This window comes from Balaenoptera borealis (genome assembly GCF_965194805.1).
Source record: "Balaenoptera borealis genome assembly, chromosome: 19".
NCBI classification, from domain to species: Eukaryota; Metazoa; Chordata; class Mammalia; order Artiodactyla; family Balaenopteridae; genus Balaenoptera; species Balaenoptera borealis.
This window is the reverse complement of record NC_138878.1, coordinates 17,951,905-17,966,115: the sequence shown is the minus strand read 5'-3', so window position 1 is coordinate 17,966,115 and position 14,211 is coordinate 17,951,905. Positions and strand designations below refer to the sequence as shown.

Here is a 14,211-nt window from a genome sequence, read left to right as displayed (position 1 = left end):
CGGTCTACCAGTCTAGGGTCCGCCCTCCACCTCCCACCCCCCACGTCCCCCAAGCAACCGTCGAGGATGCGCTGATCCTCCGCAGCCATGGCCTCAGCAGGGGCTGAGAAGCGGCCAGGGGCCCAAGAGGGAACAGCCTTGGGGCAGTCACAGCTTACGGAGGTGCCTGGTGGCCATGCGCAGAATTCTGAGGTGACCATTAGGCTGTCTGGCCTTCAAACACTTCAAACACAGAGACCAGCTTCTGTGCAATGACCCCCTAACTGCCAGGACAGGCTCCACAGGCTGGGAGGGGCATGGGCTGGCGCCCTTCATCCATATTTGGTATCTAATGGCTGATCCCTGTATCCTTTGCCTGGCCATAGTGACCAGTTATCTATGTGTCACCTCTAGTGTCCAGTTATGGGAGATCAGTGCCTGGTGCCAGCCCATGAGGCCTGCCAAACCCAGGGTGAAGACAAGTGTCCAACAGGACCAGTCTCAGAGCCAAAGATCCAGGAGGAAAGACTCAAGCTGGAGGAAGAGAGGCACAAGCCAGAGGTGCAGGCACTAGAGGAGAGAGGCCCCAGGCCTATGGCCTCCATTGTGAGGACCAGTCATGGTCTGAAGAGGAAACCAGTCAAGTGAGGGGGCTTTCAGAGGGAAGAAGCTGAAGGGCTGGGGAGGTGGAATGGGGGTGGATTCTGTAGGATTCCTAAATCGGGCATTCCTGCAGTGTACATGCTTATCCCCTGCCACCACCATCACTCCTCCCCTCTTCTGTCCCTCAAGAGCTCTGATGTAGGGAACATCCAGAGAGGGAGTCTCAAAGCCTTGTAAGGGACTGAACTCATGAGCTCTTGGCCCCTGTCCAGCCCCGGGCCTCACTGACCAGGAAAGGGACAAGAATCTGGGCCTGGGGTGGTAGGCAGACAGGGCTATTCCCTAGGACAGGGCACAGGAGCCAAGGCTGGAGGCTGGCTCCTCAGGCCTTCTTGTCCCCTAGCCTCCCAGGACCTAGCCACCAAGCCCATCCTAGGGCTGAAGCTGAGCTGCCACAGGGGATGCCGCTGCAGAGGGAGGAGCGGGAGAGTAGCCAGAGTGAGCCCTCACCGTCTGCCAAACAGCACAAAAAAGCCAAGAAGCGCAAGAGTGTGGGAACCCCAGTGCTCCCTGTGGTGGCCAGCACAGTGTCTGCGCCCTCAGAGACCTTAGGACTGGAGCGTGAGTGGCATTCCCCGGGCCTTCCCTTTATCCCCCGCCTGCTGGACCCCTGACATGGCACAGCTTGGCGCTCCAGCCCCTGCCCTGCCCCGGGTCCTTGCAGGAAAGGCCCAGCGCCTGCGGCCCCTGTACCAGTACATCAACTATTGCAACCCTGAGCTGAACCAGGCAGGGGAGGGGGACAGGGAGGCCGAGGCTGAGGTGAAGCCTGAGTCGGAGCTGGCCCTCGTCCCCGAGGAGACAGGTGTGGAGCAACTGCAGGCCTTGCTGCCCACGGCAGGTGAGCTGGGCTCAGGCCTCACTTTGCCCTGCCCCAATATGTTCATGACCCCCACCTACACTCTGGTTCCCCTGGGAGAGGAAGCTGGCAAGGAGCCTGGGGGTTTGCCCAGCCTGGGGGTCAGCGATTGCCTCAAGGCTGAGATGGACAAGTTAACTCAGGTGGACATCAACAAGATGCTAAGTGTCTGCGCTGCCCCACTTGTACCCCCACTCTCTCCTCAGTACAAGTGACTGTCCTGCCCCACTGGGGGCTCCCCTTCTCCCAAGCCTGAACCAGAGCAGCAGTCTATGGCCCTAGGCACTCAGGTGGAAGAGGGGATTCTGCCCCTGCCCCTACTTGGGACCTTGGGTTTGCTAAAAATAAACGTTTTTCCTTTTCTCAGACTGTGATTCCCCAACTAAGATGCCTGAAGAGGGAGCGGCTGGGAAGAAGGGTGGAGGATTCCCCAGTACAGTGAACTGGATTGCCCAAGAACTTGACAGAAATATAGATTCCTGGGCACTACCCCAGACCTAATTGAATCAGAATCTGCAGGGGCGGGGCCTGGTTCTGTGCATTTAAAACCTCCTCAGACGAACCTGAAGGTCAGACAAGATAACAGTGGGGACGGGAAGGCGGGTGGTAAAGAGGAACTTGGGGAAGAGAAAGGAAAAGGACTGTCAGATCATGGGAAGCGGGTGCTTGGCCTTGCTCCCTGTCTCCCAGGGAAGGGGCCTGCATTGATCTGACCTTGAGGGGACCAACACTTGGAATCCTCCTTCTGAGGTGGCAGAGTTCATTTGCCTGTCCCAAGAGGGGCAGCTCTCACAGCTGGACCAGACTTTGCCCCCAGAGTGGCCCCTGGTGACAGAGGAATTGGTGCCTTTTTCTGGCAGGCAAGGAGTGGTGGTGGAGGTGAATGTTCTCTTTGGACCCCTGTGGCTGAGCCACTGGATGACTGCGGCGTCTCATCCTCAGGGGTCTCTGGGAAGAGGGGGCCAGTGCTGGCCATTTTGGAAAGCCCCCATCCTGCTGCCTCCTGGTCCTCTTGCGTGTCCCTCAGACATCGTAAACACAGGGAATTCCAGATTAAATGGATTTCTCCTCCCTCCAACCTGCTTTTCCTCCTGTTTCTCATCTACACAATTGTTCAAGCCAAAATCCTGATATCACCCCAGACCCCATCCTATTCTTTGCTCATTGACTCCTGCCAGCTAATCAGGCATCAAGGCAGGTGAATCTACCCTCTCAGACAGAGAATCTCTCGGACACCCCAGTCAGCACCCTTGCCTGGGACACTGTCATCTCCAGGTGAGAGCTCACTAGTCTCCCTGCCGGTGGGCCCTTGCCCCACCAACCCACCCAATGATTCTGCTACACACACTCCTGAACCCCTGATGGTGTTGCCCCCCCTCTAGCACCCTGCTCCTCTTACCCCAGCTACCGTAAAACTTTTTAGTGGCTTCCTGTAATTCCCTGACCAACTACACCTTTTCTTACCTTCCCTCTCTGCTTGTGGGGCTTCCCCTGCCTAAAATGCCTTTATTTCTTCACCCTCAACCTGGCTAGTATACATGTACCCTTGAGGGCTCACGGCGCCTTGCTTCCTGCTGAGCCAGGCAGCACCCAGTGCTGTACTGCCCTGCATTGTAGCATCTACATGCTACTATCACCGTGGGTTATATAACTATTTCGGGGACTAGACTGTGAACTCCCCAAGGGCATGTGTCATTGCACCGCATCCACCTAACAGAGGGGCCCCATGAAAGGCACCAAGATAAGGAGACCAAGGTGGGGAGCCGAGGAAGCTGCAGAGAGGGACAGGTTAGGATCTGAAAGGCTGAGGCCATCCAAAGTCCAGGACCATATGGGGGGGCCCTGGAATAATGGCCTGGCCATCCAGGAAGGGAGGGGGTGGGCAGGCTCAGATGGAGGAAGTAGGAAGAAAATGGGCATAATCCCAGGCTCTTCCCTCCTTTAGGGGTCACTTGGATGCTCACTGGCCCCATGGCAAGGCCTCAGGGCAAGCCGTGGGGTCAGGACTTTTATTCTTTTTGCCCACACTTCTCCCTGGGCAGTGACTTGACTGAGCTTCTACAGGGACCATGCAGACTGAAATGTTGTCCATAGGGATGAGCACGAATTCTCCAGGAATTTTAAAGGTAGAGGGCTCTTCAAGATAACTGAGTTTGATCTCCTGACTTTATGGCTGAGGAAGCAGAGGCCTGCAAAGGAGTGGCCTTGCATGAGACCACACCCTGGGGCCCAGGGAGGGCCTGCCCTTTCCTGAGCCCTGAAGATCTCTGAACCTGGGGGCTCTCCGGCTAAGGCCTGACCCAAGAAGGCTGAGCATCTGCTTTCTCTGTGTGGTCTCCAGGGCTGGAGGTGTCAGCCAGGCCAGCACTGATAAGGAAGATCTGTTCCTATCTCTTCACAGGTGACGTAGGAAATACTCAGTAACCACAGAAGAATCAGTCTGTTGCCCGGGCGCTTATTCACTTGACAGGCTTGTCTAAGCAGGGTGGGTGATAGTAGCCACAGAAAGGAACAAGACACCACTACCACTCCTAGAAGCTCACTCTAAGTGTGCAATGCTGAGGCAGCATAATTCAAGGAGACGCGACACGGAAGGGCTGAGGACCAAAGCTGTGGCGCCACAGGTGGTGGGGGTGACTGCCACTTTGCCTGCAGGAGTGAAGAGGCAGCTCTCCAGCTGCTTCCTGAAGGAGAGAGTTGGGTGGCCTTCCAGTCAGAGGACATGCCAGGGATGAAGCCTCACTAGTGTGGAAGATGTCAGCCCCGTGTAGGAGGGCCATTTAGCACGGCTGAAGCAGAGGCCTGGCTATCAGACCAGGCTGGGTGAGCCTGGGAGGCATAAGGAGGGGTGTAGGCAATGAGGGATCTTGGCCTGACATCTTGGAGAGGTTGCTTGGGCATTAGCGTGAAGGGCCGAATAAGGAAGGGAAAGACGGGATAGGGAGGCGAGGAGGCTGCTGCCATTGTCTGCGTGAGTGCGAGTCCTAGATTTGGTTGGGGGTTGGAAAATAAGCAACAGGTATTCTGGAAGTTCTCTTCTGCTTGCTGTAACAGAGAGGAAAAGCTAACTGTATTTTCATTGGCTTGGAAAAACTTTATTTTGACCCAAGGAAGATCCTGAGATTTGGGAAACAGGGCCTGGGAGGTGATGCTGACTTCCTCCAGGAGGGGGAGCTGCAGGACAAGCCTGGAACCAGTTGACTCTGTCACCTCTGGGAACCAGAACCCTGCTGGCTTCCTTGGGAACAGACATCTGGGCCACTTCATGGTACCTCTCCTCCCCGGCACCAATCCAAGAGATACATGATGGTAAAGATGTCTGAGGGATGGCCATGGACCTAGGTTCTGCAGAGTACCAACAGAGGACCTGGGTCCTCAAGAGTAGCTCTGCCCTAAGCCCATGTACAGTCGGCCCCAGGACTTGGTTGGAATCCATCTTTGTAAACCAGAGGTTTTATTGCAGAGTCCTATAAAACCTAAGTGCCACTGTGGGTCAATAACATGGCCCTTTCTTAAGTAAGAGCATCTGAGTCAGATGCAATGGATGCATGTGCTTTCTTGGTCAATACCCAAATTTAGGGGGGATCTCAACATCCTATTAACACACAGAAGGATGACCTGGAGCTGGGCCGGGAAGGAAGGGGGCAGCTTCTCCTTCTTCACGTCTACCAGCATCCTGCCTGGTGGGGTTCTCTCTACAGTCCATCTACTAGTTCAGGCCAGGCTGAGATTCCTGCTGTAGAGAGGAATGTAACCTGGATGAGGACCCGAGCGGGGAGGGGCAATGCCTGGGCACTCGAGAGTCTGAGATGCCACAAGCACTAAGGAAGGAGTAGTTCAGGGTCAGGCTCTGTAGTCAGAGGACCCTGACCAGGCTCCTAGCTCTGTCACTTATAACTTACAGGAGGCAAGTAACTTTGCCCCTCTCTGCTCTGAATAACAGGAATATTAATAGTAGTACCTCGTAGAGTGGTTTGGATATGAAACGGAATAATACACGTGAACCGTCTATCCCGGGGACCCCAGCATGCAATAAGTACACCCCAACACTAGCCACTGTTATTTTATCTCACAAAGACAAGGTCTGAAACCAGGACAATACAGGAAAATAGGCCTGGTGACTCCTATAAAGGGTGCCAGGAGGAAGAGGGCAACAATCTCTGAGCCTTTCTCTTTCTGGTGAGGAGTCCACAGCAGGCCAGAAAAGAGGGAAGATTAGAGAAGGGGAAAGTTTGGTCCAGGCTTTATTCTGGCAGAGGAAACAAAGGAGTAGATGTGTCCTTTCCCACCGTCCTGCCCCACCTGCCCCTGACTGACAGGGTTAAAAGCCTCTTCCTGTGGGGAGAACAGGTTAGTAAAAGCAGAGCTGGAGACTGGCTGGCTAGGCCAGGCAGTGCTCGGCTACACCTCGGCTACACCCCGGCTACAGTGCTTCCGAGGGGCAGCGCCTTCCTCAAGTTCACCCCGTCTAGCCTCCCTGGGGCCACTCCTCACCCCTCCTCTCCCAGGGCTCCTCTGGAGCCAACCCCTTGGTTTCAAGAACAGAACCCTTCCTGACCTCCAGCCCAGGGAGACCTCAAACTCTCCCACTGTCTCCCCTTAAACATCAGGCCTGATTGGCCCCCTGATGTCTTAAGTCCTGTTTGCTGAGGAAAGACTTCTTGGAGGGCTCCTGAGGGATTCAGCTGCAAGGGAATAAGCCAGGGGGTGAGCGCAGACAGTGGTAGGAGGCTGTGTGTTCCGCTAGATAGTGATGGATCCAGAGCAGGTCAGGGCTGCCATGGAGCCATGAGGAAAGAGAAAAATAGAAACAAATCTACAACAATCAACAAGCCTTTCATTATTAAAGAAACCCAATCTACCAAACAAACAACCAACAACCACATGTCATAGTGTCAGACTTTCTGATTTATTAACATTTATCAGATGTCCCAGAGCTCTCCCTTGTCTCCTCTCTGCCAACTCAGGGGCCCTCTGCCCTAGGTCAACAGCCCCTGAGAGCTCATCTACTACAGAACCCCTCCTCCCTGCCAGGGAAGGGGCAGCCTGGAGGCCGGAAGGGCTTGGTCACATGGGAGCGAGGGCAGGTGCAGATCCCTGAGGGATGACTTCCTGCCCTCACCATTCCTGAGATGCCCCAGCCCAGGACGGGCATGGAAACAAGGCCTCTTGTCATTTCTCCTCAGGCCTGAGGAATCAAGCCAAGCTGGCTCCTTGCTGTGCTTTCTCATCCAGTTAAGACCACAAATAGGCCGATGAAGCCCCAAGTCAAGCCTTTGCTGGAACTGCTCACACACTGGGGGCAGCTCTGCCCTGTGCAGTGTGCCGGCCCTCTCAACCATGGCAATAGGAACGGCACGGCCCCACCAGTCTGAGGAGTAAATGAGCACTGGAGGGGGCATTCTCCTGGGGCCACCTTCGGATTCACCCGAATTCAACTCTGCCCAAGTTGACCTATCAAATAAAAGACACTGTGCTATAACCAAGCCCTCCCATCACAGCTCCTCCCTCACCCTTTGCCCCATGGCAGGGAGCCCACGTGCAGGCTCACAGGTTATTCCGCTGGAGCGCCTCGCACAGGTTCTGGTTGGCGTCGGGCTCCTCCGTCAGCACCTCCACAGCCTCCCACTCCCCAGATCGGCTCGACCGTTTGATGGCATCCACCACGCTCTGCATGTAGAGCCCATCCTCGAATGAGGCGGCCATGGAGACGGGGGTGTGGTCCCATGTGCGGCGGTCCCCCTGCCCCTGGAAGGACTGGCGCAGGGCCTGCACCATGTAGACCATGCCCTTCAGGTAAAGCAGTGGGACATCCTGGGGCCCCTGCTCAGGGAGCCCCGTGCCCACAGCCAGCGAGTCCCTCAGCAGCAGCTCCTCTTGTGTGGCAGAGTTCTTCTGCCCGTAGAGGTCAGCTCCCCGGGCAACAAGGCGTCCCGCAGAGCCCACCACCATGACCTCGTGCACAAAGGCGCCTGGCATGTTGAAGTTGAGTGTTACTGTGCTGCACACACCCCCGCCCATGAGCATCTGGAAGAAACAGAAGTCATCGCTGGTGACATGCCGGATGCCACGGATGGCTGCATTCTGCCTCACAAAGGTCTTGAGCAGCCCATGTACCTTCTCGGCTTTCTGGCCAGTCAGGTGGGTCAGCAGGTCCACAATGTAGGTGCCCATGGTGTGCAGGCCCCCACCGCCCATGAGCTCATCACAGATCCACCCGTAGTTGGGGCTGAGCAGGCTGCCCGAGTAGATGCGGGCATCACAGATCATCACTGCACCCACGTAGTGCTCGGCAATCAGCTGCTTCATGCGCACGAAGGCAGGCAGGAAGCGCAGCACGTTCCCCACCAGGCTCATCAGCTGCGGGTAGTAGCGTGAGGCTGTCACCATCCGGAAGGCATCCACCGAGGTTGCTGCCTTCTCACAAACCACATTCTTCCCAATGCCTGAGAATAAAACACAGCAGGAAATCTCAAAGTTCCAAGGGGTTTACACTGGGAAAAGAAAACCCATTTCTGGAAGGCAGATGACTCAGGAAAGCCGTCTCTGAGACCAGGTGGTGACCTGGGACAAGAGGAAAGGTGATCAGCTTGGATGAAAATGGTACCCAGCGACTGGGACTAGAGAAAGAGTTATGGGCTCGAGAAAGAGAAGCAAGTTCTTAAAGGAAAAATGAAAGGAGTAGAGGCAGAAGGTGCAAACCAGGAGTGGGAGGTAAAGAGAGGTGGCACAAAGGTAATTTTATGTGTCAACTAGGTTAGGTTATGGTGCCCACCAAATACTAGTCTAGACACTGCTAGGAAGACATCTTTAGATCTGATTAACATTTAAACCAGTAGACTTTGAGTAGAGCAGATTACCCTCCATAATGTGGGTAGGCCTCAACTCATCAGATGAAGACCTTGAGAAAAAAGACTGAAGTTCCCTGAAGAGGAAGGAATTCTGCCTCCAGACTGCCTTCAGACTCAAGTCTGCAACATCACCTCTTGCTGGAATTCAGATTTGCTCTGCAGATTTCAGATCTGTCAGCTCCTAAAATAGCATGAATCAATTTTTAGAAAATAAACCTCTACCTCCCTCTCTCACTCAATATACATCCTCCTGGTTCTGTTTATCTAGAGAACACTGCCTAATACCAGTGGGCTGGAGAGGTGGACATGCTTCTTGGACATGCTTATGTACCTTTATGCATTTATTAGATCATCAGCTTGGGGTAAGAAAATCAAATCTATATTCTAGGGGATGAGCTTAGCACTCTCAGTTGTAACTGCAGAAAGGGCTCTAAGATTCCTCGCAGATTGTCCTCTGAAAACACTGGTTCAACAAGTTAGTGTAGTCATAAGGCCCGAAAATGCTTGGCTCCAGTAGGAGGGCAAAGGGAGAGAAAACATCCTTTCTGTCTCATGCCTGTTCTGAGTACATCGCAGCTGGAATGCACTCAGAGAGCAAAACAAAGCTAGACAAAGCCCTGAAGAGAGAGACCAAGAGGACTGAGCAGCTCCCACACGAGGAAAAGGAAAGGATCAACACTCCTCCACATCATGAGATGAAAGCTCATGAGGGTACGAACAGCCACAAGACACCAACTCCTGGAGTGTTCCTGTGAGCTTGGGATGGTTCAAGCAGAAGAAAGTCTTATGCTAATATCTTCAACAGAAAACTTACAAAGCCCAAGAAGTCGTATGGACTGGACACACACAGGTTTTGGGGTACAGCAAGCTAGGGAAGGGTGAAGACATCCAGTTATTCCATTACTCATTCCACAGACACTGCCCTTGGGGTGCAACTCAAATCCCACTACCTCAATTCACCCAAGAAGTCATGGGTTTCTTGAGGGAACAAGCTCAAGGGTCTGGTACAGATGGCAGAATAAGGGAAGACTTCATGGGGGAGTGCCGCCAGGGTTATCTTTAAGGAAGCAGATGTTCCAGGGAGCATAATGGGGAAAGGACACCCAGGCAGGAAACTGCATGTGCAAAGGCACTGAGGAAAGGGCTGGGATTCCTAAAGTCCTGAGTGCACACCAGGAAACAGGTTGGAGAGTTTACACAGGGTCTATAAGAAACGTAGGAAATTGGATAGATAGTTGGTAGCATCACTCACAAAGACATCCAAGGTGGTGGGGTAGGTTTGGGGTTGGAATCCCAAACTGAGCTCTTGATACTCCCTTCCCTGAGTTTTCTCCATCTCAGTCAATGGCGATTCCATTCTCCCTGTTTCTCAAGCCAAAATTACGGATGTCACTCTCACATCCATCTCACTTTCAATCATCAGTAAATCCTGTTGGCTTAGCTTTCAAACTACATCCAGGATCTCACCAGTTCCTACTACCACCACTGCCACCTTCCTCATCCAAGTCACCACACTTTTTCGCCTGGATTATTACAATGGTAACTTAACTGGTCTCCCTCAGTCTTTTTTTTTTTAAATAAATTAATTTTTAAAATTTATTTATTTTTGGCTGCGTTGGGTCTCTGTTGCTGTGCATGGGCTTTCTCCAGTTGCGGCGAGCAGGGGCTACTCTTTGTTGCGGTGCGCGGGCTTCTCATTGTGGTGGCTTCTCTTGTTGCGGAGCACGGGCTCTAGGCGCGCAGGCTTCAGTAGTTGTGGCTCGCGGGCTCTAGAGCACAGGCTCAGTAGTTGTGGCGCATGGGCTTAGTTGCTCCGCGGCATGTGGGATCTTCCGGGACCAGGGCTCGAACCCATGTCCCCTGCACTGGTAGGCGGATTCTTTACCACTGCACCACCAGGGAAGTCCAGCTTCTTCTTCTTTTTTTAATTTTTATTTAATTTTTTATTTTAATAAATAAAAAATATTTATTAATTTAGGCTGCGCTGGGTCCCAGTTGTGCACACGGGATCCTCGTTGTGGCCTGCGGGATCGTTTTTTTTAGTTGCAGCATGCGGACTTCTTAGTTGCAGCATGTGGACTTCTTAGTTGCAGCATGTGAACTCTTAGTTGTGGCATGCAGGATCTAGTTCCCTAACCAGGGGTTGAACCCGGGCCCCCCGTGATGCGAGCGCGGAGTCCCACCCACTGGACCACCAGGGAAGTCCCTGGGTATAGCTTCTTCTGATGGACTTGGATTCTGTTCACACAGGCTCAGGAGGGGAACTTGTCTGGCCACCTTGCAACAGAAACAATGGGGCCCCAGGACAGCTGACTGCTCAGAAAGGGCCACTTATTGGTGCCAAACTCGAGCTTTGGAGCCACTTTGGGATTCAAATTCTGGTTCTCTCGCTTGGTTGCTGCATGACCTGGGACATTTCTAAACCTCTCTGGGCTTTGGTTTACTACACTGCAAAAGGAGAGTCACATCTACCATGCAGGGTAGAACAGTAAGTCAAATGAGGCGGTACATGTAAAGTGCTCAGCCCAGCACAGCTCTGTCAACGGTACATTTTATAACCATCACCATGGGAGAGACCCAGCAGATGTCATAAATACAGGAAAAAAAGGGTCCACTGTGACTCAGATTTTAAGACTCACACAGAAGCTACATTTTCCAGGCCAATAATATCAGTGTTCAATATTTTGAAAATTTAATTTTTAAAAAGAAGTTTAAAGATCAACATGAACATAGATGAGTTTTCTTATTCTATGTGCTGTTTATCAGGCCTCTCATAGCGTTAGGCCCAGACCAGTCCTTGGGAAGCTCACATCCTGACAAAGCCCACAGGAGATAATCTGGTGCCTTTGGCCAATCCTTCCAAGCTCCCCTCACTTCCTACCCTCTCCCCTGCCACCCTGACCCTCAAGAACCCCACAGAGCATTTGCCATCTGCACATATGGGATTCTCGGGCATGAACTCCCAGTGTTACAAAGCTCAGTGCTGCGGCAAGGAGGAACACATGTAGATCAGTAGCCTATGACCTAATTCAATCTCTTCACTTTACAAAACTCTTGAAATCTCCTGCTCTTCTCTAAACAGTAACGAAAGCTTTACAACAGGTACCGGCAGGACAACAGGAGAATGGCTAGCCAAGCGTTACATGCCCAAGGCGGGGAGCAGTGTGGAAAGGGCAGGGGGCCAAGGTAAGGGGAGAGGCCCTTGCACAGGGGTCCAGAGCTGGAGGGAGGCCCTGCAGGGAGAGTAGCCCCTAACTGCTATCACTATCTGCTCTTGGAGTGTCTCCAATGCTTCCCCACACTTGTGGGATTTTAGGATTAGGGACAGGAGAATCACAATACTGGGTGAGAATTTGGCCACTTGGCTGAAGCTCTGGCCAACCCAGAGGTTTCCTGCTACAACTATGCACAGCAGGGGTTGGGGTGGACACTGCAACGTGGGGAGGAGAGGAGATGAGCTGGGAGGAAAAGGACTCCTGTGGCTGCTGAGAGTTTGGTGGTGATAAAACTAGAGTAAGTAATATCTACTTCATGCCACGAGAGGTCAGGGAAGGGGAAGAGGCCTTCCTTCTTGAGCTTGAACAGTAAGAGAGCTTTTGAACTTGGGACCCAGTAGTATTATTAGTGTGGGAGCTAAAGGCCATCCTGAGTTAAACCAGGCTCCTGCAGGCCAGCTGCACGGGTCCTGTACCTTTAGGAAGACTGGTGTTGCCTTGAAAGACATGTTTAAGTTTATCTAGCTTTCCTGTTAGGAAATCAAGGAGATATTAGAGAAGCTGAAAACCACTTTTGTCTCCAGGGAATGGGGAAAGCATGGATACCGAGTGCCATTAGCTCAGATCTTCTGGAGGCTGAACAAGTTCCAGACTGCAAGCCTCTCTCCAGCTCATGCTCCCCAGACGACCTAGGAGTAAAGCGCCCTGAGAAGCTGCCCCAAACCACCTCTTTGTTCCTTAGTAAAGCACCACAGGTTCACAGCTCTGGGACAACACCGCTGTTTCCCTCTCTAGAGGTGTGGGACTAGACAAATGATTTCAAACAGCAGGGAAGAGAAGCAGCCCCAGAAAAAGCACCACTTTTATGTTTTACAAAATCCATGGATCCTGCCTTTTTTATTTTTTTTAACAAAGAATGTTCTGCTACTTAGAAAAGTAAGTTTGAAAGCCACCAGACAGAATCACTGCTGCCCACAGCCCAGTCTCTCCTGGGTCACAAGCCCCTGTCAGCTCCCTGAGTCACACCAGCAGACTGGGCTTGCACCAGTAGAATTTGTGAACACTTCCATTCAACCAGTGTGCCAGGCCCTGTGCTAAGCTCAGAGGATACAACATTAGGCATGATCTCTACTTTCAGACAACTTACAGTTTAGTGGGAGAGAAAGCCATTAATCAAATTATCCTATGAATACACGTAGAACTGCACTTGTGATAAATGCAATGAAGATGATATTAATGTTAATATGAAAGATATAGCAGGGACCTGATCTGGACTGGGGGTCAGGGAAGGCATCCCAAGGGACTGGTGTTCTTAGGATTAAATTATCTGGGTCAGGCTGCTTGAGGAATGATCCCTTGTTATCTTAAGAGCCCATGGGGAAAGGATTGGCAAACCCAGCATTTTTCTAATGAAGCACACAAGTGCCAAGAACTGGGCACAGAAACTCACCTTTCAGTGACAGATTTAAGAAAACATTCAACTATGGCAAAAATGGTGGGACACTTTGTACATTAAAATTTTTCTGAACCACTTCTAAATTGAGAAATAAAACATTAGAGTCCCTCCCTCTCCTTTAAGGAATTCATGGGAAAGCCACAAGGATGAAATCTGAGGTGGAAAAAAATGAAAAGTCAAACAAAAGTAGAAAATAAGACCCTGAGAAAACCATAATTCAAAAAGACACATGCACCCCAATGTTCATTGCAGCACTATTTACAATAGCCAGGACATGGAAACAACCTAAGTGTCCATCGACAGATGAATGGATAGAGAAGATGTGGTACATATACACAATGGAATATTACTCAGCCATAATAAGGAACAAAATAGGGTCATTTGTAGAGATGTGGATGGACCTAGACTGTCATACAGTGTGAAGTAAGTCAGAAAGAGAAAACCAAATATTGTATATTAATGCATACATGTGGAATCTAGAAAAATGGTACAGATGAACCTATCTGCAGCACAGGAACAGAGATGCATACATAAAGAACAGATGTGTGGACACAGCGGGGGAAGGGAGAGGATGGGATAAATTGGGAGATTAGGTTTGACATAAATACACTACCATGTGTAAACCAGATAGCTATTGGGAACCTGTGGTATAGCACAGGGAGCTCAGCTCGGTGCTCTGTGATGAGCTAGATGGGTGGGATGGGGGGTGGGAGGGAGGTCCAAGAAGGAGCTCCTTCCAGAGCTTTACATTACAGGAGGAAAGAATGGGTCCTGCTTTTGAGGCGTTAATTTAAGTACAGTCCTCCAGGGACTTCCCTGGTGGCGCAGTGGTTAAGAATCTGCCTGCCAATGCAGGGGACACGGGTTCGAGCCCTGGCCCAGGAAGATCCCACATGTCACAGAGCAACTAAGCCCGTGCACCACAACTACTGAGCCTGTGCTCTAGAGTCCACGAGCCACAACTACTGAGCTCGTGTGCTGCAACTACTGAAGCCCGCACACCTAGAGCCCATGCTCTGCAACAAGAGAAACCACCACAATGAGAAGACCACGCACCATAACTAGAGAAAGCCCACGCACAGCAACGAAGACCCAATGCGGCCATAAATAAATAAATAAATAAATAAATTTATATTTATAAAGACATATATATATATATAGATATATAGATAGATATATATAGATATA

General features: G+C 51.6%; 2 protein-coding genes across 8 annotated transcripts in view; one reads left to right on the top strand and one right to left on the bottom strand.

Annotated features, from left to right (window-relative positions):
- The first annotated feature begins 75 nt into the window (after window positions 1-75).
- Window positions 76-6,319, top strand: LOC309616569 (uncharacterized protein C16orf86). The gene is given in 5 exon segments (XM_082367235.1): window positions 76-192; window positions 394-623; window positions 969-972; window positions 975-1,203; window positions 1,280-6,319. Coding segments are annotated over 5 exon segments (1,005 nt in total). The 5' UTR covers window positions 76-87; the 3' UTR covers window positions 1,717-6,319.
- Window positions 6,320-6,391: 72 nt separating this feature from the next.
- The window catches only part of GFOD2 (Gfo/Idh/MocA-like oxidoreductase domain containing 2), a 38,075-nt gene continuing 30,255 nt past the window's right edge, over window positions 6,392-14,211 (bottom strand). For 4 of the 7 annotated variants that reach the window (XM_082367230.1, XM_082367229.1, XM_082367232.1 and 1 more), the window contains one exon: window positions 6,784-7,947. In XM_082367230.1, coding sequence (XP_082223356.1) covers window positions 7,049-7,947 — 899 coding nt within the window. In that variant the 3' untranslated portion in view covers window positions 6,784-7,048. Of the gene's footprint in view, window positions 7,948-14,211 lie in introns of all 7 variants that reach the window. The other 3 variants (XM_082367226.1, XM_082367227.1, XM_082367228.1) reach the window with 2 other exon arrangements.